Below are 23,778 nucleotides of genomic sequence, written 5' to 3' on the forward strand. Positions count from 1 at the left end.
AAAATCAAAAACAAAAAAATCTTTGTAACAAAAAAGAAAAAAGACGAAGAAGAAAAAATCAACAAGAAGACATATTTATAAAAGGGCTATGCATGCCTGCCTCCCCCCCTCCCTCCACTACCCTCTTTTAATTTTTTTTCTAAGTACGTCATATTTGTTGTTGCTTTATTATTATTATTTTTTACTTTAATATTTATTTAACGATGGACTCTCGCTTCCGCTTATTTGTCTTGTTTATACGCTGAGGGCTTTGCGTCGACGCATGACACGTGGGAATGAATACATGCATGCGCGTTTAATAGGAAAGTAAAGGCCATTTCCCAAAGGGGTGAAGGGGCGGGGGGGGGGGGGGGGGGGGGACCCAACAACGACAGAAAAAAAAAGAGCAGTAAGGGGTAGTAAAGCAGCATGATAGATGAGGGAACGTATCGGAAAGGTTAGGGAGAGAGTTGCCGTAATGGGTGTGGGATGGGGCGGAAGAGGGGTATAGCTTAAACATTTGATGAATAATGTACGAAGACAATGCTTAATGCAGCAACTGCTTGTTGATTTGAATATTGATCGTCGTGGTTACGCACTCGCTGTACCGGGTTTTGGGAAGGGGGGGTGGGGTAATAGGGACAACAAAAAGTACTCTGAACGTATGATTCGTCACAGAGGGCACAAGCTTATGGAAGGAAAGTCATTTGGTTGGTTCCAAGACCCAAGCCCTGAACAACTTGACCTGAAGGGTATACAAAGACAGCATAAAGGCTGTGTCTTAGGATCGACCTGCCGTCTCTTCCACCCTACCCTTCATGCTTCCAGAATAAGGAGACCCGCCGAGCCAGCAAAACGAAAATCCAGATTTGATCCAAACATTTTCCCTCTTTAGACTCTTGTTCTTATTACTACATGACCCCGATTCTAGTGAAAGGCCAAATCCCAGAGAGAAAAAAAGTTACACTGTCTGCAAAGGTCTGATCATCGATCTCTGTCTTGAGAGCTTGAAAGGTAGAGAGGTTCTCTGACAAAAATTTGAAAGTGTAATATATGCGTATGGGTCTTACTGCATGCGTGTGTATCTGTCTGATTGCAAGAGTATGTGTGTGTGGATCACTGTGCATGCGTTTATCATATATATATATATATATATATATATATATATATATATGTGTGTGTGTGTGTGTGTGTGTGTGTGTGTGTGTGTGTGTGTGTGAAAGAGAGATTTACACACAAAGAAAGATACAGAGAGAAGACGAAAATCTTTATTGACTAGGGGTGAAAATAAACCTGTGCGTTTTTGTTTATATATGTAATTTTTTTTATTTTTTACATTCAGCCCTCGCCCACGAAGGGGCAAGGAAGAAAAGAGGGTGGGAAAGTCTAAATCTATCTATCTATCTATCTGTATATATATATTAATTATTATGAAACGAAGTTCAGAGTTCCTACAGAAAGTATGGAAGTAAATAAGAGAGAGAGAGAGAGAGAGAGAGAGAGAGAGTTTATATACTACCATGTGACTGGGATTGTGGGTTAGAAACGTGACGTGAAAATGGGAACAGGAGAGATGCTGAGAGAGATTGTGGGACAGGGGCCTGTGGATGTGAGTGACATTGACAATCAGTCAGGGGGTCGCCTTGACTGACACGTGTCCAATTTGATGAGAGCGCCTGCCACTGGAAACAGCTTGTCATATGTGCGTGTGTCTGTGTCTATGCGCGCGCATAAGTATGTGAATAGTACTATGTTGACAAATCGTCTAGCTGTGTCCCTGCTCCCAGCAGAGACATGTGTCACTCATACGCGCGCGCGTTAAAATTCGCAAACACGCACGCACGCACACACACACACACACGCGCGCGCGCGCGCACACACGCACGCACGCACGCACGCAGAGACAACTATCTACAGCAAACGTTACATGATTTGCTTTTTTCTTCATTCCACGAATGTAACTTGATTTTTTTTTTTTTTTTTTTTTTTTTTTTTCATGGATGGATGAATTACATCCAGTTATTTAAGTGAGGGTTAAAGAGAGACTGAGAGGGAGAGAGAGAATTTGAAAGGGTCATATACATCTCAATTTTGACTTTTTTCTTTACTTCATTTAATTCGGAAGTAAAGCCTGTCTATCTATCTATCTATCTATCTATCTATCTATCTATCTATCTATCTGTCTATCTATCTACAATACAACTTTACAGAAGTTGAGAAGGGAAATGTAAAGAAATGATTTTAAAAATCGTTCAAAGACTGCAATTGTGGGCCATTTGAATTCTCTGAGAGAGAGAGAGAGAGAGCGAGCTAGTTGTATACCTGATATGACTGCAGCTTCGTCCCCTGTGGACTCCTCGGATGTCCGGGCACTAGCAGTGATATGTCATCCCCTTATGGCAGATGACCAAGAGACACCAGTCGTAGTCTAATCGGTCATTGTGGGGAAAGTCTCAATCCAAGGACTTGCCAAAACAGCCCATGAAGGATGAAATAAAGCAAATGACAACAAGATATATATATATATATATATATGTGTGTGTGTGTGTGTGTGTGTGTGAAGAAATGATGGCATCTAACAGATTGCCTTGATATGATATTATGATAATAATAATGATAATAATAATATGTTTACATATAATGAAGAGATACAGGCGTCGTATGAAGAGATCTGGGGGAGGGGGGAGGGGGGGGGGGCGACAAAACAACAACAAAAACCGTATTACCTCAGTTATCATGCCGTTCATCAGCCCATCATCCTACTCCAGTTTCACTTTATATTTCCACACTTCCTTTCGCGGAGTGTAGTGTGTGTAAATATAGGTGTGACCAAAATGATACCACCACCACCACCACCTCCACCCACCAACCCAAACCCATATTTTCAGCGTGAAACTCTTAGTCTTTTGATAAGGTGACAATGTGGTAACAGACAAATTGAGGCAATTCCACTTTTGTCTGTCTGTCATCGACCAGAATGCGCTGTTTCAGAATTGAGCTGAAATCTGGCACGTAGACTGCTTTTCGACGTCAGCCGGGTTCGAGAAGGGGGACACTGATAACATAATTCATTTTTGCTTAATTGAGGATGACAGCTATACCATAAGGGGGTAGACTGCTGAAGAGTTTTGTGTTCGTAGAACTGTTTGTCACTCAGTTCAGTGTCTCCCCCCTCCGCTTCCAACCCCCCGATTTTAGTGTTCTAAAGTCAGGGACTCGTTTTAACAGCCAGTTTTGTGCAAGGTGAAACATTATTACTATCTATACATGTTGTGACCCATTTTACTGTTGTTATCGTCTCTATTATATTTGGGTGATTCTACGCTTATGTCCAGGCATCTTGCCAGATCCACAAATTCGTCAGCAGTTATGTACCCACCCACCCAGTCTTTCAATCAAAGATCTTGCTCTGTCGTTTTTTCTGGGTCCCACAGCGTGGCTTTGGTAAATGAGAAGCTTGGAGGGCAGTCGCCAAGTGTTCATGGGATGGGTTATTTGATACTTCGCGTCGTTTAGAAACCTAACCTTTGATTAAAGGGTGGATTGCACACTACATGTCATTTCTCACATGACTGCATTGCAAAACATGTGAAAATTATCGTTGAGACAGGCCCCAGACATTTGGATGCCAAGATACAAACAGTTGTTGGTGCGTCATACATTCTGAAATTCTTGATATGAACCACAGACGCTTTTTTTTTTCAGTAGGTCTCACTGCTTTTTGACTCACTCGTGTAAACAACGTGAGTCCATGTTTTAACCCAGTGTTCGGTTGTCTGTGTGTGTGTCTGTGGTAAACTTTAACATTGCCATTTTCTCTGGAAATACTTTGTCTGCCAATACCAAATTTGGCTTAAACATACTATGAAAAAAAATCTTCACAGTCATACCATCAACAGGTTGTAAGTCTCCCGAATTAACACGTATTTCCGATTCATTAACGGTTTATTTCGTTGAGATTCGTTCTGAAATCCGAAAATTCTAAAAACCACTTCCCACTGAGTTAGGCTTACTAGAAGGTAGGTTGTGTTCGAAGACGACATGACATCGTTTTTCTTGTTCACAATTAAAAGGAAAGAAATACAAATTCTGGACAGAACACATACAGTTATACTAACTGCATCATCGACGTGTTTACTGCATATATAAATATTCTAAAGTGGACACTGAATTAACTGGAATGAACATAAAAAAAAAAAAAAATTTGAATCGATCGTTTCTTTCAGCCCGATGCAGTGTAGACTGCTTCGTGCAGATCTAGAGATCTACCCTGTGTTGCAGTGTGCTCGAAGCGATGGCAACGTCTCCTTTACCGCCGTAATAAAAGAATTATCGATATCATTCGGCGCAATAGCCGAATGGTTAAAGCGTTGGACTTTCAATCTGAGGGTCCCGGGTTCGAATCTCAGTGGCGCCCGGTGGGTAAAGGGTGGAGATTTTTCCGACCTCCCAGGTAAACATATGTGCAGACCTGCCTGTGCCTGAACTCCCTTTATGTGTATATACATGCAGAAGATCAAATACGCACGTTAAAGATCCTGTAATCCATGTCAGCGTTCGATGGGTTATGGAAACAAGAACACACCCAGCATGCACACCCCCGAAAACGGAGTATGGCTGCCTACAAGGAGGGAGTAACCCCCTCCACCCCAGAAAATAACAAAAACAAAAACAAACAAACAAACAAACAAAACAAAACAACAACAACAACAAAAAGACGGTCATACACGTAAAATGTTTGATGTTACATTTTTACAAGTCTGAGTGTTTATGTGCGTGCCTGAAATCCGATTGAATGACACGGGGAAACGAATGATGAGCGCCCAATGGCAGTTTGTTGTGTAAATGACCCCGTGTTTATAAAGCGCTTAGAACTTGGTCTCCTACCGAGGATAGGCGCTATATAAGTATCCATATCTGTCTGTCAGTCAATAATAAAAGACAAAAAACATGATTTAACAGCATTATTACGTCCACTACAATCGCATCTATTTATCGCACGAAGAAGAAAACGTCAGCATTGCTTTTTGTATTAAATTTAGTCTAGTGACGTCAGATGCGCCGCAGCAGAGGGGATTAGTCTGCATGCTTCGGAACTGAATATACATGGTTCGATCCGGCTTGCGTGCCTTTTTTTTTCCCCTCTCCTAAGCTTATTCTATACATATTATATTTAATACAGTGCACTTTTCAACGATGTTTTTTTTTTCTCTCCCCATGATTCTTTTACTGGATAAAGCGCAAAGCACGAGTGAGTCTTGAAGGCTTTGCCTGTTGTTGTTGTAACATGATTCACAGCCCAAGACGGTCCAGCCTGGATTGAAATAAGTCCATATCTGTAAATAACCGATAATATGCTGGTCTTTTGTGGCCTATCTTTGTCTGCAAACCAGCTTTCTGTAATTGTGTAAATCCATGTTCCTCAACCGAACTTCATAAACAAGCTGACACACCCATTTGTTCCTCTGACAATATGCTGTTGCAACGAAGCGAAACTGCAGAACTCGTCACGGACTGAAGGTCGCACCACCACCATTGATTTCCCTTCTTATTCTTCTTCCTTCGTTGTTTTATTTCACGCCCGCCTGTTCAGGTATGGGTATTATGATGATATCATTTGTGATTTGTTTGGTATGGTTTGTCTGCATTGGTCTGCTCTGCCATTATTGAAGTACTTGACCTTATCTTTCAAATTGCTAAATGAAGTATCATCCCATATCGGAAACTTCCAACATGGTAACAACAAAAGTTCAACCAGAACAAGTACAAGCTTGGTCCATCAGTTGCCTATAGGCGAAAATGACAGATAAAGTTGTAAATGTCACTGATATCTAGAACATTCAGTTCATGTAGTATGTATTTCTTCTTTTTTATGCATACTTATTCAGTATGATAACTCTGATACAACACACAACCAACACTGACACAACAACACAATGCAAATAAGTGTACTTGCTCATCACTTTCAAGTTTCTTTTATCTGCGTAGGGAGAGAGAGGGGGGGGGGGGGGGGGGGGGGGGCAGACAGACAGAGCAAGGGAGCGAGCGAGAGAGAGAAAGGGATGGGGAACATACCCGAGTTCCTTCCGTTCCTCCCGTGGTATAGCTTGTTCTGTGCACGTGCACTGCGTTCCTTCATCCAAAACCACTTGCTTGCAGGTGCAGCTGGTATGCTTTTTTTTTTTTTTTTTTTTTTTTAATGCATAGATCAGATTGTGGTTTTTGTTCGCTGGCCACTCGCCCAGCTCTTGTTGGACTCTCCCCCCTCCCTCCCAACATCCTTTCCTCCTTTCTCTGTCTCTTTCTGTATCATCCCCCGCCCTCGCTTTTCACTTCCACATCCGCTTCTCTGCCCCCTACCCCCTCCTCTCTTCTCTCCATGGGCTGCTTTTGGCTCTCATGCAAACAGAATGGTCTTTGTTACAGAGCCTTGTTTTGTTCTTTCGTTTTTCTTTTTACGTCGGCAGGCTGCATGGCTGTGGGTGCACCGTTTGAGATAAACTCCATCGTTGGCTCTTTCTCTAGAAACGCAAACGCGCCGAAGAACGGAGACACCTGGCAAGATAGGGTAGTGATCGATTGCCGCTTGTCTTTTTTTCTTTTTTTTTCTCCGAGCGATCATGCCATTTGGGATTTGGCAGGCTTTTCTTGAGAATCATTGTGTCAAGAGACGGTTCTGGGGAAAGGGGGAGGGTGGCTAAGGTCACAGAATCAAACACACAAATGATTTTGTTGGTTTGTTTGCGGCGGGTGGGGGGGGGGGGGGGAGTTGGTGGTGGTCAGGAACAGTAACTTTTTTTTTCCTATGCCAATTTCCTGCAGCAGACTGTTGTTGTGGTTTTAAACAGAGGTTTTCTGGTTTTCGTAGCGTATCAAGTCTTGTACCAGAACTAGCACAGTATGGTCATGTTGACAGGCCTTTTCAAGGACGTTTGCCGTGTTGATATCCAGAGTTGATGGCCTGTACATCTTGTTGACAGACTGACTATAACTAGTAAGTACCAACATTGAGAAAGATAGACAGACAGACAGGCACAGGCGAAGAGAGGGAAGAAGAAGAAGAAGAAAATGGAGAGAGAGAGAGAGAGAGAGGGAGGGAGGGGAGAGAGGGAGAGAGAAGAATGTGAGAATGCTTCAAAGCCTCCAAGGTTCAAAAGTAATCTCGTCATGCCCAACATAGCGCGTCTTCCAGCCGACCATGAAGGCAGGCCACATCACAGAGAGCTCTGTCAACACCTTCAGTAGTGACAGCAGCACGGTCAGCCTCTTCTTGTAAAATAAGTGCCGTCCTCCTCTTTCCCCTATCATCCCCTCCCCCAACTGACATTGAGCCCCCCGACCCACCCCCACTCCCCCATCCCCTCAAACACAGAATTATTCATAAAAATCGATGTAACACAGCGAAAAGCCTGAAGCCATGAAATGCCCCTGGCGCTGTGCCATCCTGTGTCATATATCGGAGGGGAAAAAAGCGCAACACGTAACAACGACAGAAAGAACACGAATGCCATTACGCGTAAAAGCGTATCTACTTCAAATGTCACGGACTAAAGAGGCGCGTGCGTGCGTGCGTACACACACACACACACACACACACACACACACACACACAAAGTGTGTAAATGGTTAGACATGTGTCCTGCGCTGCAGGTACAGTGAAGCCTAAGCATGGTTAGGATCCGGATAAAAATGGATCAAGGAAATTGTTAATAGTTCTCCTGTCCGGTACACGTGTGTAGACCTTCGTTTGTTTATTATATGTGTACACAAGATCGAGCATGTACGCTAAAGATTCCCCGCGTAATCTGCATCAGCGTTCGGGCCAGTGGGTTATGGAAACATGAGCAACCCACTTCCAACACCCCCCCCCCCCCCTACCCCCACTTTGCATGCACCCACCACCCCAGAGAGGGGGTGATTAAACTGCAGGGGTCATCTGCAGCGCACAAAAGCAGACGGAATCCAAGGCTAACACAGGCCTTTTTTTTTCTTTTCTTTTTTCTTTTTTTTTTTCGGGGGAGGTCGTATGTTTGTTTGTTGTCTTTCTTTCTTGGTAATTCATTTATTTAGTCTTTGACATAGATACGTCATTCACTTGATTTTCTTTATATCAAAAAAGGATGGTGGGGTGGGGTGGCTCACTGACACTGACAAATCAACCCATATTCAAGTATTACATATTCACACACAAAAGATCATTCGTCAAAAGCAAGTAAACATACATAACGTCAAGCTGCAGTTTGTACGTGCACCACTGGGCTTTCACTTGTATTGTGTGGTTGTTGTTTTTTTAAGCTGTTGACGAGCAGCCCCACTCTGTTTTCAGGGGCATCGATGCTGCATGCACGGGTATGGAGTGTAAAGGTCCTGTATCAGGTCTGAACTTAATCATATCGGTCAAATCTGCACCCTAACTCAGGCCAGGCGCAGTCGCGGATTCGAACTTATGGACCTTTGTGTGGTGAAGTGCAAGACGGACGCACGCCACGACCTCTTTGCTAATGGCGCCATAGACGGAAGTGCGCGCCAAGCAGCAGAAACTTTCCGTCAGTGCCAGCTCCATTCCATTGCAGGCCATGACTCCGGTGTCCCTTTGATCATCCTGCAGACTTAATGCACGTTCAGTCCTTTGAGGGCCACCTACATGGCCGCATACATCGGACGCTTCAGGCATAGCCTTCTCTGTGCGGACACACATAGTGCGGTGTGTGACCAGTTCTTTGCCTTTAGTGTGAGTGGTCAGTCAGGTAGTGTTTTGGCGAGCATCCCGAGAGGAGCGTTTTAAGGGGCGGCTGAGATACTTACCTGGAGTCAGTGAAGATTGACGAGTTCCATTTTGACTGGTTTGTTCCGTGGAGTAAGCTTTTTGTCTGTCATTGAACTCTTTCTCTCTCTCTCTCTCTCTCTCTCTCTCTCAAACACACACACTTACACACGCGCGCGCGCACACACACACAGTTCATCTTCATTAAGGTCAAAGCCCCCCTCGCGCCCCACCCACCACCAAGATGAGTGGGGAGTCATGAAAACTCACTGTTCCACAGTTCACGAAAATCATAAACTCTGTGACGTAAAACCAAAACGAACCGTTCCTCTCAGTCCCATCATGAATGACAAAGAAAACGTTTTACAACCTCAAGATAGTGTTGTTTTGATAATTATATGATGAGAGCATGACTGTTCACATCGATGGAGACTATTCTTGTTTTATCAGTCTTGTCAACTGGAATAACTTGAAGTTCCAGGAGGAAACGATCTTGTCTGACACTGATGATGCGTTCAGGGAGATAATGAAAGAACATTCACGGTCTTCGCCATTTCCCGGTAGCTCATTTCTGAGATAGAATTTAAAGGAAGAAGAAGGGAAAGGATGGAGGACAGGGGGGGGCAGGATGGGGAAGAGACCTGTAGGATTCAGTGGGGGGGGGGGGGGGTGAACGGGGGTGGTAACAGACCTAAAAGGATTGACTGAGGAAAGTGGGGAAATGAACGAACTCTTCTTTTTGACCAGATGATGGTCTCTACCTTCACAGATGGATTTATAAGACGTTTTTATACTTGAAATCCCACCTGAAATGGATGACGGTGAAAGACATTCTGTCTATCTATCTCTCTTCAGTATCTGTTTATCAATCTGTCTGTCTGTCCGCTGTTGTTCATATTGATATTGGCAATGACTTCCAGATTGAACATATATGTGAAAGTCATGTCTGTTTTGTCCTCTTCGAGCAAAAGCACACAGGTGGCAGACGAGTCCGACTGGAGATCAGCAGCAGTTCTTACAGGGGGGAAAGTCTGGTCAGTGCCAGGCTCTGTTTAGGACCAAGTCAAAAAGACCGGAGACCCCTTTAGAAAGATTTAATATTTGATTTGTTTTGACGAGCTAATTCAGCATCGTTTCACGAGCACGTACGTGTACGCGCACGCACGCACACACACGCACACACACACACACACACACACACACACACACACACACACACACACACACACACACACACACAGAAACTCATGTGAATTATTCAAGAGTTGACCGACAGCGATCGAGCCGAAGAGAAAAATCATCACTCATTAACGAGTTATCGTTTCATTGTTGTTGTTGTTATCATTATTAGTATTATTAACGTTGTCGTTTAAACCGGCACGGCACGTCTGCCATTTCATCGCAACTCGTTTAGGGGGCGGAGGGGGAGGGTGGGTGCGTGTGTGTGGCGGATAAGGTGTCATCAATTTAATAAAGTTCACACCCGATCCCCCGTCAAATGGCACCGGAGCGTGAGCCAATCATGGTCAGTGATTGGAAAGATCACACCGTGTCCCGTGGGAGGGAGGGGTGGAAGGAAGGAATAGGATGGAATCTCGCTACTTTATTATATTTTTTCTCTCCCCCCGCCCGCCCCCCTTCACCTCCAACCCCCTCCTCTCCCATCGTCATCCAGCAACACCCTTCCCCAACCTCCAAAGACAGCCGGCCTGTTGCCGTTGCTGCTGTTGGCGACTGCTCCGAAGGTATCGTTTTTCAGCCAGTGCCCTTGACCCTTTTTGTTTATTTTATTATTTTTTTTTTTCTAATTAGAGCTATAGTCTTCAGCATAGCTCGATTCGCTGTTGTCCACAATTTATTCTCTCTCTCTCTCTCTCTCTCTCTCTCTATATATATATATATATATATATATATATATATATATATATATTTGTGTGTGTGTGTGTGTGTGTGTGTGTGTGTGTGCATATCAGTCCCTTGCACTTCCCATTCCGCTTTGAAGCCTTCTATGCATCCTTGTACAGGAGAGAGAGAGAGAGAGAGAGAGAGATGAGATGAGATGAGGAAAGTGAAGTTATCATGCTTCTTGACATCATTGAAAAAGAGGAAGGGTACACCCACAGACACATAATTTTGTGCATGTCCTCACATACTTTCATAGTTAACAATAACAGATTGAGAAGTGAAATCAAAATACATACATTCATTCGTACACACTTATACATACATACATAGCATGCATGTATATCATACAATCACGCGCGCGCCTGCACGTATGAACGCTTATATAGCATCAGTAAACCTGTATGCACACACGTATACAGTTGTATTATTTATGTATAAATTGGAAAGAAACACGGGGAAGGGGGGGGGGGGGGGGGGGTGCCTAGGGAGAGAAAGAGAAAGAGTTAGAGGCGAAGGAGAGGAAAATCCTTTGAACCTGTGACGTAAGTGCTGCTGACATGAAAATACGTGAGCATTGGCTCTGTATGCCAGTGTGTTTGCGCACGCGCGCGCTTGTGTGTGTGAGTGTGAGAGAGAGAGGGGGGGGGCGGAGTGGGGGGGGGGCGGGAGGCGTGGGGGGCAGAGGGTGGTGTGGGGGGAGGCTCAAGCGCCGTAACCGCAGCCCCAGGATTCGCTATACCCGCGCCGAGGGTTGTCAATTATGAATATTAGCTTGGACGTCAGGGAACCGAGAGACCTTTTCATCCTCTTGTCAAAACAACACATTGTGTGCGTGCGTGTGTTGTGTGTGCGTGTGTGTGAATCAGAGAGAGAGAGGCGAAAGTCATCGTAGTGGGTGCCTGAGAACTCACTACCCACGTTATCCTAATTGTAACTGTAGGTATCCAGGTAAAGCTATATCTAATAACTTTTTTTTTTTTTTTCTGCCCCATCATCTGCACCGTTTCAGTGGCATTACTCCCACGCCGCTCATTTAGATTCCCCCGTACACGGCCACACCCGGGTTCGTCCAGCGTCGGCAGTCCACAGGGAACCATCGATGTTAGGTCGCCTGGAGGCCACACACCAGAGGAGACCCTGCACTGCTGCTGAGTCACTTCGGTGGTGTTCAGTGGTGCCTGTTCTGTTTTAACGTACTTAGGACACCACCTACTAAGCCCCCTACTAACGACAAAAATGGCTTAGTCGCGGAGCCAGACTGAGTGAGCGTCTCTCCCAGAGTGGAGACCGCCACCACGTCCCTCAAACAACAGCCCCCCATGAATCTGCCGACACTGACGACATTGACAGGACTCACCCCAAGCACGGAAGTGGAGGGGCATCGAAACTGAGGTCACCATGAGAGCAGGGCATGAAAGGCCACAGACTTTGAGACTATTTTGTTTTTATATTGATGACGATGAAGGAGGAGGAGGATGACGATGATGATGACGATATTGCTATGGAGGTCCATTTTGGTTTGGGACTGCGTGACAAGGCTGTACTCTACGCTTCCTGTCATAATGATATCCCGTCGTTAACCAGGCCCGAGAGATACAGACACTTGCAGTGTTGGTCAGGTAATTAGAGCAACACACCCAAAGACGCATCCTTGAAGTGGATGACACTCGACTGTGTGGTCCCAGTCTCCCCATTTAAGCCCACAGCACACTCAACTCTGGGTAGGAGCCGGCCACGGGCTGAAAAACCCACCTCCGCTGGGATTCGAACCCGCGTCCTCCCAGTCGTCAGTCCGCGATGCTAACCACTTCGCCACGGTGGCTGGTAAAAAGCTAATAACTTTATCAACTATCAAACACGCGCGCGCGCACACACACACACACACACACACACAGAATGACCGTCATCAAAATACACTGTATGCTGGGGAGGCGAAGGCGTAATGGGTTTAGCAAGAGAGCGATTTGTGAGGGAGCTTATGCTTATGGCTTCATGTTTACCGATCAAGAGAAGTAGGATAAGTCGTGATTCCACACTTTTTATTTATTTATTTATTTTTTAACATATTGGGTGGGTGTGGTTATTTTGGGCTGTACAAAACCTTGAGTGGGAGGCTGCATTCCATGTTATGTATCAATCTTCATTTCCTCCTCCTTGCTTCCGCAATGAAAATTCTTAAAGATTTATCACAGTTTATTCTTTCCGCCCCTCATAGTTGATCCTTTCCTCCATATTACATCTGATCTGACTCGCAGCTCTATTTTGAGTATTGTGTTGCCATGCCCTGCTGAAGCCACATGTCCCTTTCCTGCATTGTAATGGGGTGATAATGATCAACAGGTTTTTATTGATTGCTGCGTGTACAAATGTTGAGCTATTGCTGGTTTGTATTATGGGTGCATGGTAATGACATACCCCCAGTTTGTTCGCTTGTTTGAAACTGCTTCCCCATGTTGCTGGTACAACAAAAGTATTTGCATTTGTGAATAATGTAGAAATTTCTCCAGTTTGCATTAGTTAGCAATGGGTTTTATTATTGAAACAAGAGAGGCAAGGTTTTCAAGACTTGCTTGTGACTTGCACTTTATCCAGCTAAGGAATCATGAGGGGGGGAGGGGGGGGGGGGAGCCCTTAGTACTTCAACCTTCACTTGCTCCAGATGAGTTTCTTCTGTGTTCTTTCAAGTCCAAATCTCGCTCACTTTGTGACCCAAACCTTACACATTCTTTCATTGTGTGTTTCAGACGCCTTGCTTTTGGCCGTCACGGTGTGGGGAGCCAGAGAACACAGACTATGGTAAGTCTCTCGGCTTCTTTTTCTGTTTCTTTTCTTTTGTGGTCTTTTTTAAGTGGGAAAATTGTGTGCATGGGATGATGCATCCTGCAGCATTATCATATAATTAATTATAGTGTAGAAATCTTTTTTGTGTAGTTGACTGGTTTTCGTCTGTGGTGTGTGTAGTTGGACCAGTGTGCCTTCTGTCTCTAATTTAACAAATTTGTGTTGCAGCCCGAAGATGACATGCAGCCGCTCTTGCAGATTGAGAATGGAGGTAGTACGATAATTGAAAGAAACAGCATCAGGGCTTCTTACTGGAATGGCTTTCAAAGAAGATACCTTCTCTGAGATTAAGAATGCCAAGGCTGCTGTCTCAAGTCATGTATGACACACATCTTACACATGTAGGCGTCTTTTGTTTCTCAGAGAGACTGCAGCTGTGCACTGTTTGTATGTCTGAACATTCACCAGAGTTGACAATGCTGTCTGTTGCCAGTGCATGAACAAAAGACTATTGTATTTGTATTTCTTTTTTTTTTTTTTATCACAACAGATTTCTCTGTGTGAAATTCAGGCTGCTCTCCCCAGCAGCGCCACCCATTTTAAAAAAAATTTTTTCCTGCGTGCAGTTTTATTTATTTTTCCTATCGAAGTGGTTTTTTCTACAGAATTTTGCCAGGAACAACCCTTTTGTTGCCGTTGATTCTTTTACGTGTGCTAAGTGCATGCTGGACACGGGACCTCGGTTTATTGTCTCATACGAATGACTAGTGTCCAGATCACCACTCAGGGTCTAGTGGACGGGGAGAAAATATCGGCGGCTGAGCCATGATTCGAACCAGCGCGCTCAGATTCTCTCGCTTCCTAGGCGGACGCGTTACTTCTAGGCCATCACTCCACATATTGGCTGTGGGAAAGGATTGGGAGAAGTGTAGGGTGGTTATTGGTTGTTGTATTTAGCATGTTGCCTTGTCTATGCTTCCCCTAAGTTCACCTTTCTTGCACTCAGCTTTTCTCTAACAAAAGGCATATATTGTATGTATGAATATGTTGCATCATCTCCCTGTTGTATTATGGTGATAGAGTATAGGGCTGTGAAAAGCTTCATGTGAATGCAAAGTGAACCACATGTATTTACTTGCCAACAGAATATTGTCATATTTACAGCATTCACGGTGCGGAAGACAGCTTGGTTACTGAAATTTCTGGTTTTTAAAAATGTGTGGGTTTTTTGGGGTTTTTTTTTTAATTCTTTTTTTTAGTATTATGATTTATTTATGATTTTGTTGTCAGATTTCATTTTTACTGACCACTTTAACCACACTAATGCCAATCACATTTTACTTCTATTGTCCCATTGATGCTGCCATCCTAGGTTTTTCTATGGTGGTGGGAGCTTTCAGTGCATGGTTGCCCTGATACCACTAATTAGAGATTTGCTGTGCTCTTGCTGTGCTTCAGGTTCTGAGTGAACATAAGACAACACTATCCTTCTGTGCCCTTGACTGGCCACAATCAGAGGATGCAAAATGCTGTGATGTTACATTTACATGACTTATTTTTTACCTGGTCTCCAAGTAAGATGAGTTCATGCAGTGATGGAAAGCCAGAGTGTTGGAAAAGGAATTTCTGACATCTGCTGCATACTGAATGCATGCCTTTTGTCAGAAAACATCAGGACAGGTTATTTCTTTCTTTCTTTCTTTTTTTTTTTTTTTTTTTAAATTAAATTCTTTATAAATATACCAAACCAGAGCTTTCTTTAAAATGTGATGTTGACCTTTGCACCCTTCCCACCCCTCAATAATCTGAATCCCCAGGGAGTTGCACAGCATTGTGGAGGTGAACAAAGAGAATGTGGTTGTTTTTTTTCTGAGGAATTGCGCTGCATATTTCCTCACCCCCCGACCCCCACCTTGCCACCCCAACAAGATTCTGAGATTTAAACAGATAGCCTTGAAAAATTCCTGATTGTTTCTGGGAGTATTCACTGGATAATCAAACTTCATGTGAATTAATCTTGATGAATATGATGACATTGCAAGATGTCTACATCTTTCTCTTTTTTTTCTTCTTTTTCTTTCATTCTAAGAAAATTGTCAATGTACTAAGTTCATCACTAAACGTATGGAAACAGATGAATAGGACGGGATCAGTTCAATAACTGAGCCCAAGGTAATTTTGGAGTCATGTATGTATTGATTGTATATACATTTCCCCAATACCCCCTCCCTCTCTCAAAATATATACGCAAGCTTTTGGGCAGCTATGCACGCATGGCTTGTTTGCAGTGCAAGCTGACTGTTTTTTGTTGTTGTTTTTCTGTCTGTGACAGTAGTGTAGGTAGAGAACTAGGTGCTAAGCATGGAATATGTGGATTCTGTCTTCCTGTTTGTCTGCCTCTGTCTCTCTTATGACATAAAAACACATGAAAAATGAGAAACCTTCGACTAACACTGGCCAAGGAGTAGCTGTGGCAGAATGATTTAGGCGGACTTGTAATTCAGTGTTCACCAGTGATCAGGGTTCAAGGCCCCGTTTCAGCATGGGGTTCTGTCCTTGGGGACGGCACTTTACTCTGATTCTCCTCGCTCTGCCCAGGTGTGGATGGGTACCTAACTGGTTGTGGAAGGTCAGAACTGGTGTAAGGGGAGTACTGGGCTCTGCCTTCGTTTGTTGAGCCCTAGACACAGTGCCTCTGATTGTTGTAAAAAAAAAAAACCCAACAAACTATGGGACCTCTAACCTTTACTTTTATAACACTAGCGAAGTGAACCATGTTGCAGACACAAACTGAAAATATTAAGAACATAGATTATTTTGACATAGCTAAAAATTGCAAAATCAGATATGTTTTATTTTTTGCTATTTTCAAGGTCCATTGTGAATGGCCACTGTAGAAGGGTCAGTGAGAGATATCCATTAACTCCCAGCTTTTCTGGACACATCTCATAATAACTTAAAAAAAACAAAAACTACTTGAACACCATTTGCTCACCATACATACCGTACTTGCAGCTCGAGTGACTTTTGTGATACTGACATGGCCACATCTTCAGATCAATGCTGATTTACTGGTCAGGTTTGCCACGTCCACCAAGGATATGTCATGCAGAAGAGGTGGAAGTCATGACTGTGATAAATGCTGATTTCCTGATGAAGTGCTAATAGAGGCATGCATGGTGCTTGTCACTAATGTCAGGTTCTGCCAGTATTATTGTGTGCTTTTGCATGCTGCTGCTTGTGCCTGTGCATGCTGACAAAGCATCAGGTGGCAGGAGGGTGTAAGAAGTGTGTGTGTGTGTGTGTGTGTGTGTAGGGAGGAGGGAAGGAAGAAGTGTATGAAAATACGCGTAACGATAAGACCTGGTGAGGTCAGGAGCAGGTGAAAGCAGTCGATTCTTTGCCCATCCTTGCCGTGCCTGTCTTGAGAGGATGTTGATCAGAGCATCAGGAGTGAAGATTATTGATATTCTTCTGTTGCTGTCTGTGACTCAGTGTCTGTTTTTGTCTGTTTCTCTTGTACTCCCCTTGTCACTATTCTAGGGCTGTGCAGTCAATGACAGTAAAACATGGAGAATGTTAAGTATCTCTCCCACTCCCTCATCTCCCTACTCCTTTCTCTTAATAGCTTCATTCTGATAAACAGGGCTGACCTGCGTGTTTTTAGAACCTGCAGTTTTTTTTTTATTGGATTTTTTTTTCATGTTAAAAAAAGCCTTCAAGATACCAGTCTCTCACAGTCTCACAGTCATTTTTCATTTTGTTGACTGTGTTTGTTCCTTCATTGCTCTGTTTTATTAGTGGAGACAGAGGGAGAGAGAACAAGAACAAAAACTTTAATCTCCAGGCCTCTGGCCCGTAGAAAGAGGTCAAAAATGAGTGAGAGAGAGAGAGAGAGAAAGAGAGAGAGAGAGAATAAAGCCTGTCACTCAGTGTCTGTATTGGCACTGGCACTTTCTTTCATAATGTGTGACAAATAAGCAAGCCATTGCACTTGTCCAACTCTTTTGACTCCCTCATCGGCTTTAGAATCTGTACTGTTGCAGGGTTGTGGTGTCAAAGAGTGTTGTAGGTTTCAGATACAGACCGACTCTTTCATGCAACTTATTGCTTCATCAGATATGACAAACTAATAGTCATCTGTTATCTTCATTGTATTAACCTGTCACTGAATGTCATTAATAAGCATTTAATCTGTATCAGTTGAAAAAGAAACAAACTTTTTTTTTGCCCTGATGTTGATGGTGAAATTTTTATGATTACAAGTCATTTTTTGATTCAGTATTTCACCTTTGTCCCAAACCCTTGCCAGTGTTGATGTTTTTTGATTGATTGATGATACTTATATAGCGCCTATCCTCGGTCAGAGACCAAGCTCTAAGCGCTTTACAAACACGGGGTCATTTCACAACACACTGCCTACTTGGATAGAGCCGACTGATGGCTTGCCACTGGGCACTCATCATTTGTTTCCCATGTTATTCAATCAGATTTCAGGCATGCATACATACCACACACTCAGACAGACATGTAACATTTTACATGTATGACCATTTTGTTTATTTACCCAGTCATGTAGGCAGCCATTTTTGGGGGTGTACGTGCTGGGTATGTCCTTGTTTCCATAACCCACCAAACGTTGACATGGATTACGGGATCTTTAACGTGCGTATTTGATCTTCGCTGGGTATGTCCTTGTTTCCATAACCCACCAAACGCTGACATGGATTACAGGATCTTTAATGTGCGTATTTGATCTTCTGCGTGTGTATACACACGAAGGGGGTTCAGGCACTAGCAGATGGTGAATTTTTATTAGTTAACAAGTCATTTTCTGATTCAGTATTCGACCTTTGTCCCAAATCCTTATGTTTATGGCCAAGGCTAAGTACGCAAACTCGATGTTGATCATCCTCGGACTGGCAGAGGAGATAAGTGTGATACAAGTCTCCTGCGCTTCGGATTCGAATGGCTGAAACTTCCGATGAAATCCCATGGAGAGAGAGGGTCAGCAAGAGGCTGCTATCATTATCATCATCATCATCATCATCATCAATGTAATGATTGTAATTGTAAATAGAATTAATTGGGTTTTTTTCATTTCCAGATAGGGTTTTATTATCATCATTATTTATATACATATTTGTTGTTGTTCCAGCAATTGAGGCTGTCAGCATCATCATCACTATAATTAATGATATTGTTATTATCATTATCCTCTCTATCATCATCAGTGTTATTCTTCTTCTTATTATTATCATCATCATCCTTTTTACCGGTGCATCAGAATGATGTTCACAGTTCTTACTGTGATAATGAGGATGATGGTGATAGTGATGATGATACCATAATCATCATCATCACCCTTCCCACCAGTACAGTCAGGTCAAAGCAGGGCCACACACCTGCGCAGCACCGGCACTTGTATTGGGCACAGCCAATCGCAGCCACCTTAATTAGCCAGGCTGAAGATGGATGGTCCTTGCCAGGTAGGAGGAGGCGGGCACCACGGGACCAGGCAGACAGGGGACGAGGTGATGGGGTGGGGGGGGGGGGTGGTAGGGACTGGGGGATACCTGTACTGCACACGCACACACACGTCTTGCACAGTTGCAAAGTCCGGTGTATTCAGGTGCTGCCGATGATTGGGAAGGGGGGGGGGGGGGGGGGGGGGGGGGGGGGGTAGGATGTGTGGATGCGGATGGGTTGGGGTGGAGGGGATGAGTGAAAGAGGGGAGGGGACTGTTATTGTGATGACATGCCAATTTGTTAGGGTTCCTAGGTGGTGGGTTGTAAAGAGAGGGAGGGGTGGGGAAGGGGCCTGGGGCTAGGAAGGGATTGTTTTAGGCAGGTGGGTGGTTTTTCTGTGTGTGATGGATTGGGGGTTGGGGGGGTGTTGTTCTTACACAGGCTCCACCCCACCTTCTCCCTTACCCCCCTCCACCCACTCTATGTACTGTCTTTCTCTCTTTCTCTGTCTGTCTGTCTGTCTCCCTGTTTTCCATGCATGCATTGGCAAACACACACGAATAGTGATATACACTCCTGCACACACACACACACACACACACACACACACACACACACACACACACTGTACTGATATGGTTCCGATGAAGGAAAGGCTGCCATGTAGATATTTGCACCAGACACATATGCCTGCACACATGTATGCACGCTCGTGCACCCCCCCCCCCCCCCCAACCCTCCTGCATATCCCCCTCCACCCACACACACACACAGATTATGCACATGTACAGATATGCATGAATGTGTGCACTTGTGTAAGCCCCCTTCTCAGTGTCACAGTGAATGAAATTCTCAACTGTTCATGGAAAGAATTTTAATCATTGAAGATGATGTGCTTCCGTTCTCTTCTTCTGGTGGGGGAAAGGGTGTGTGAGAGGAGCGGGGAAGCAACACTGAAAAAACAAAGATCGACTGATTTATTTCTGTGTGAAGTGACTTGTTAAAAAGTTTGAAAACATATCTAGAAATAAAGAAATGGATATTGAAACAAAGGAACAAAGGCAAAAAACATGCACATCCATACACACACATGCACACACGCACGCACACATACACACGCACACACACACACACACACACACAAACACACACATGCATGCGCGCACAAGAATATTCAATCCTTTGACCCATTTTAAGTATTAGAGAATAGTAAGTGACAAGTGACAACATTTAAATTTTACACACACATGCATGCACGCATGCAGGCACACACACTTACACGCACACACACACACACACGCTCTCTCTCTCTCTCTCTCTCTCTCTCTCTCTCACTCACTCAAATTCACACAGACACACACTCGCGCTCACACATACGCATTCACACACAGAAACACATGCAGACACACACACACAAGCACGCACTCACACATGCACACAAAAAACAACATACAAGCAAGCAAACAAAACAACAAGTGAAGTGTTTTCAGCTGAATAAGTTCACTGCTCTCAGTCAGTTCAATACATCATAATAAATACCACTTTATGCCAGAAATCTTCACCTGCTGGGACTGTTTTGAGAGTCTCTCTCAATCTCAGTGCTCCTTCCACACACCACACCCCCCCCCCCCCCCCCCTCCCCCCATCCCCTCTCACCTTTCTGCTGACTGCCAGTTCCCTCTGACCTCTAATCAGGTAATCGAATCCCCCCTGTCCTACCACTTTTTTTTTTTTTTTTTTTTTTAATCTCTTTTTTGTGTGCGTGTGGAGCTGGCTGGAAGAAAGTAAACACATTTTTTCTTTCTTTTTCTTTCTCTCTGCCTCTTCTTGCAGAACTACTGGCAAACAGGTCTTTTTGAAGGCCTGATCCAGCTGTTGTGTGTAGTAGAGATCTACCTTTAGGTTCTACCTCCTCTGGCCCTTACGTCCCAAACCCCCTCCCAGCCCCTCCCACCCCGCCACCCCCTGCCCCACTCCCGTCCTCCTGTTCCTTCCTCCTTCCTCACTCTTGCTGACTATACTATACTGACTTTTACCTTTTTGATGGAGTTGGCAAGCCATTCCAGGCATCCTGATAGGGACTGATAAGGTGGGTCTGGCTCCATCCAGCACACACACACACACACACACACACACACACACACTCACCACACACACACACACACACACACACTCACCACACACACACACACACACACACACACAGAGGCTCTTTTGGCATTTTGCAGACAACTGAGTGGGAACAAGAAAGAGAGTCATAAACAAAAGAGGGAGGCTTTTAGGTAGAGTAGGTGGGGGCTAGGTGGGTTTGTTTCAGGTTTAAAGGAAAAAAAAAGTGTGTGTGTGTGGTTGTTTTTTTGTGTTATGTTTTTGTGTGTGTGTGTGTGTGCGCGCGCACATGTATGGGTGCGTGCATGTGTGTGATTTGTATACATGTGTGTGCGTCTGTGTCTGTATGCTCTGTTTTGATGCAGATCAATAAGAGAGCAGAAGAAACAGGACTGGGAGTTGTGAGAGACAGCTGGGAAAGGGTGGGAAAGAGCTGTATGGGTTTAGGGTTGGGACAGGGTAGGTATTTTGCTTTGTTTTCATTACGTTTGCATTTGATCATGGTAATGATAAAGGGTTGTTTTGGTATTTGTGTTTGTATTTTGCTTTTTTTGTTTTTGTTTTTTTTTTGTTTTGTTAAAAAGAATATATTTAAGAAGGGAGAATGGTGTACAGAGGTTTGTTTCATTGTAATAATTATATTTAACAGGGTTTTTTTGTGGTTGTTTTTGTTGATGTTTTTTTATTCTTGTTTTTATTTAATTTTTTTTAAATTCTTTTTTTCTTTTTTTTTTCTTTTTTTGGTGGGAAGAAGATGCACAACAATTGTGATGTGATGTTGAAATTGTTAACGTCTTGTTGTTGTCTTTTTGATGGGAAGAGGGTGCCCATTCTTTGGTCCAAAATGTCCATAACCAGCTCTCTATCCATCTGTCAAAATTTTGTTAGTGTGCGTGACTGAAGCCTGATTGAACGACACAGGAAACAAATGATGAGCAAGGCAGATGTCAGTCAGCTCTACCCTGTTGTGAAAATGACTCCATGCTTGTGAAGCTCTTAGGGTTAGGTCTCTGACCAAAGATAGGTACAATATAAGAAAAAAATAGGTTTGAAAATAATATTGAATAATAATAATAATATCTAATTGTTCTGTGTTTGTATATTATATATATATGTGTGTGTGTGTGCATGAGCCACACCAGAGGTGGTATGTACGTACAGGCATAGGGAGTTACAGTCAGTGGCAGATGTCTCACTGTAGTGTGTGGAGAGCATGTCTGACCTTCCACTAGAGCTCACTCCCAATTACCTTTCAGTCACTCCGCAGGAAGTTTAGTGGCAAAAAAACATGATGAGCTGTCAACGTTTCATATTGCCAGATCCCACAAACACAGCCTCCTTCTCTGTGGAGTAATGTTTTTATACAGCACCCGTTGGTGTGCAGTGTTGTTATTCCCCTTGTCCTCTTGTCTGTCCACATTGGTTGGTCTGTTCTGGAGTGACAAAGTACCGCCAGCACTGCAGAGCAAAATATCAGTGTGTGTGTTCCCCTTTTCTGCCCCCTTAGTAAATGAGGAGACAGCAGTGCCTGATGGAATTGACTTACTGTTTTCCTGACATGTTCCCCAGTATCCAGTAGGCTCATTTGATATGGGCTTGTTGTGCCGGGGCTGTCTGTTAATGATTCTGCAGTTATAGGGGGTTGTGTGTCCATTCAGAAAGTAGAAAGTAATAATGTCACTTTTATTCTCCTACTGAAAACAACAACCAAAATAGGAATGCATGAGACGTTGGAAATGATGCAAAACTCATTTTCCCTGCTTCCTGTGCAAGGTTTTGGTTGGATTTTTGTATGTGAGTGATTGACACTGATTAACACACCATTTTCCCTGACGCTTGATTTAAAGAGCATTCACGCACAGACAGACAAAACACTTCACGCTGACGAAAGCCGATTTTGATGACAAAACCAGTTTCTGTGCATCCCAGGCAGTTCCTGCCAGAGAAAACAGCTGAGGATCCCAGAACCTCATTACCTCCCACAACCCTGATCCTTTCTGTGGCCCCAACACCCAGCCTGACTGTTATGTTTGTTATCATCAGTCACTTTGTTAAACAGACACCCCCTATCTCCCGCCGCCCCCCCCCCCTCGCCCCCCTCCCCTGTACCCCTTCCACCTCTCTTCATTCTTGTTCGACATCATCAGCTAGCAGTTGTGATATTCTGTGACAGGCAGTGAAGTCCTCTCTTTGCACAACCACTGTTTGCCACAGTGTTCAATTTCCTGTTGATTTTCTCTGCCCCGCCCCCCAGATCTATCTCTCTTTAACTCTGTCTTGTACTTATGATAGAAATGATGTAGTAGATAAAGGGACATGTCTACTGTCTTGTACTTATGATAGATTAATGATGTAGTACACACAGGGACATTTCCACTGTCTTGTACTTTGATTAATGATGTAGTAGATATAGGCATATTTCCTTGCAAAGGCTGTACACTTGAAGGGGAGAAAGCAGGGGGCAGTATACCAGACCACACAGTTTTGTGCAGAGTTTGTGTAGAGTCATGAAAAGTTTTTTGGGAAATGAAGAACCATTTCAAGAGCTGGAAGTCTTGGAATTTTAGTTAAAACTGGTGACAAGCACCATTCAACAAAGAATATAATGCATTCAAAAAGAGAGAGAGAGAGAGAGAGAGAGAACAGTCGAAAATAAAAGAAAAATAAACATCTTTACCAAGATATCAGCTAGTCTCTTTCATCAGGGGTGTAGCAGATACATTTTGGAAAAATCAGATTGGTTTTGTGCTTGGCATGAAAAATGTAAAATT

The 23,778-nt window shown here is 43.7% G+C and overlaps 1 protein-coding gene across 1 annotated transcript in view; it reads left to right on the forward strand.

Annotated features, from left to right (window-relative positions):
- LOC143296127 (regulator of G-protein signaling 7-like) overlaps positions 1 to 23,778 on the forward strand; it is a 106,540-nt gene that overhangs the window by 58,002 nt on the left and 24,760 nt on the right. The window contains exon 5 of the mRNA XM_076607910.1: positions 13,393 to 13,444. Coding sequence (XP_076464025.1) covers positions 13,393 to 13,444 — 52 coding nt within the window. The remainder of the gene's footprint in view (positions 1 to 13,392; positions 13,445 to 23,778) is intronic.

The sequence above is a fragment of the Babylonia areolata genome, chromosome 21 (genome assembly GCF_041734735.1).
Source record: "Babylonia areolata isolate BAREFJ2019XMU chromosome 21, ASM4173473v1, whole genome shotgun sequence".
Lineage (NCBI taxonomy): Eukaryota > Metazoa > Mollusca > Gastropoda > Neogastropoda > Buccinidae > Babylonia > Babylonia areolata.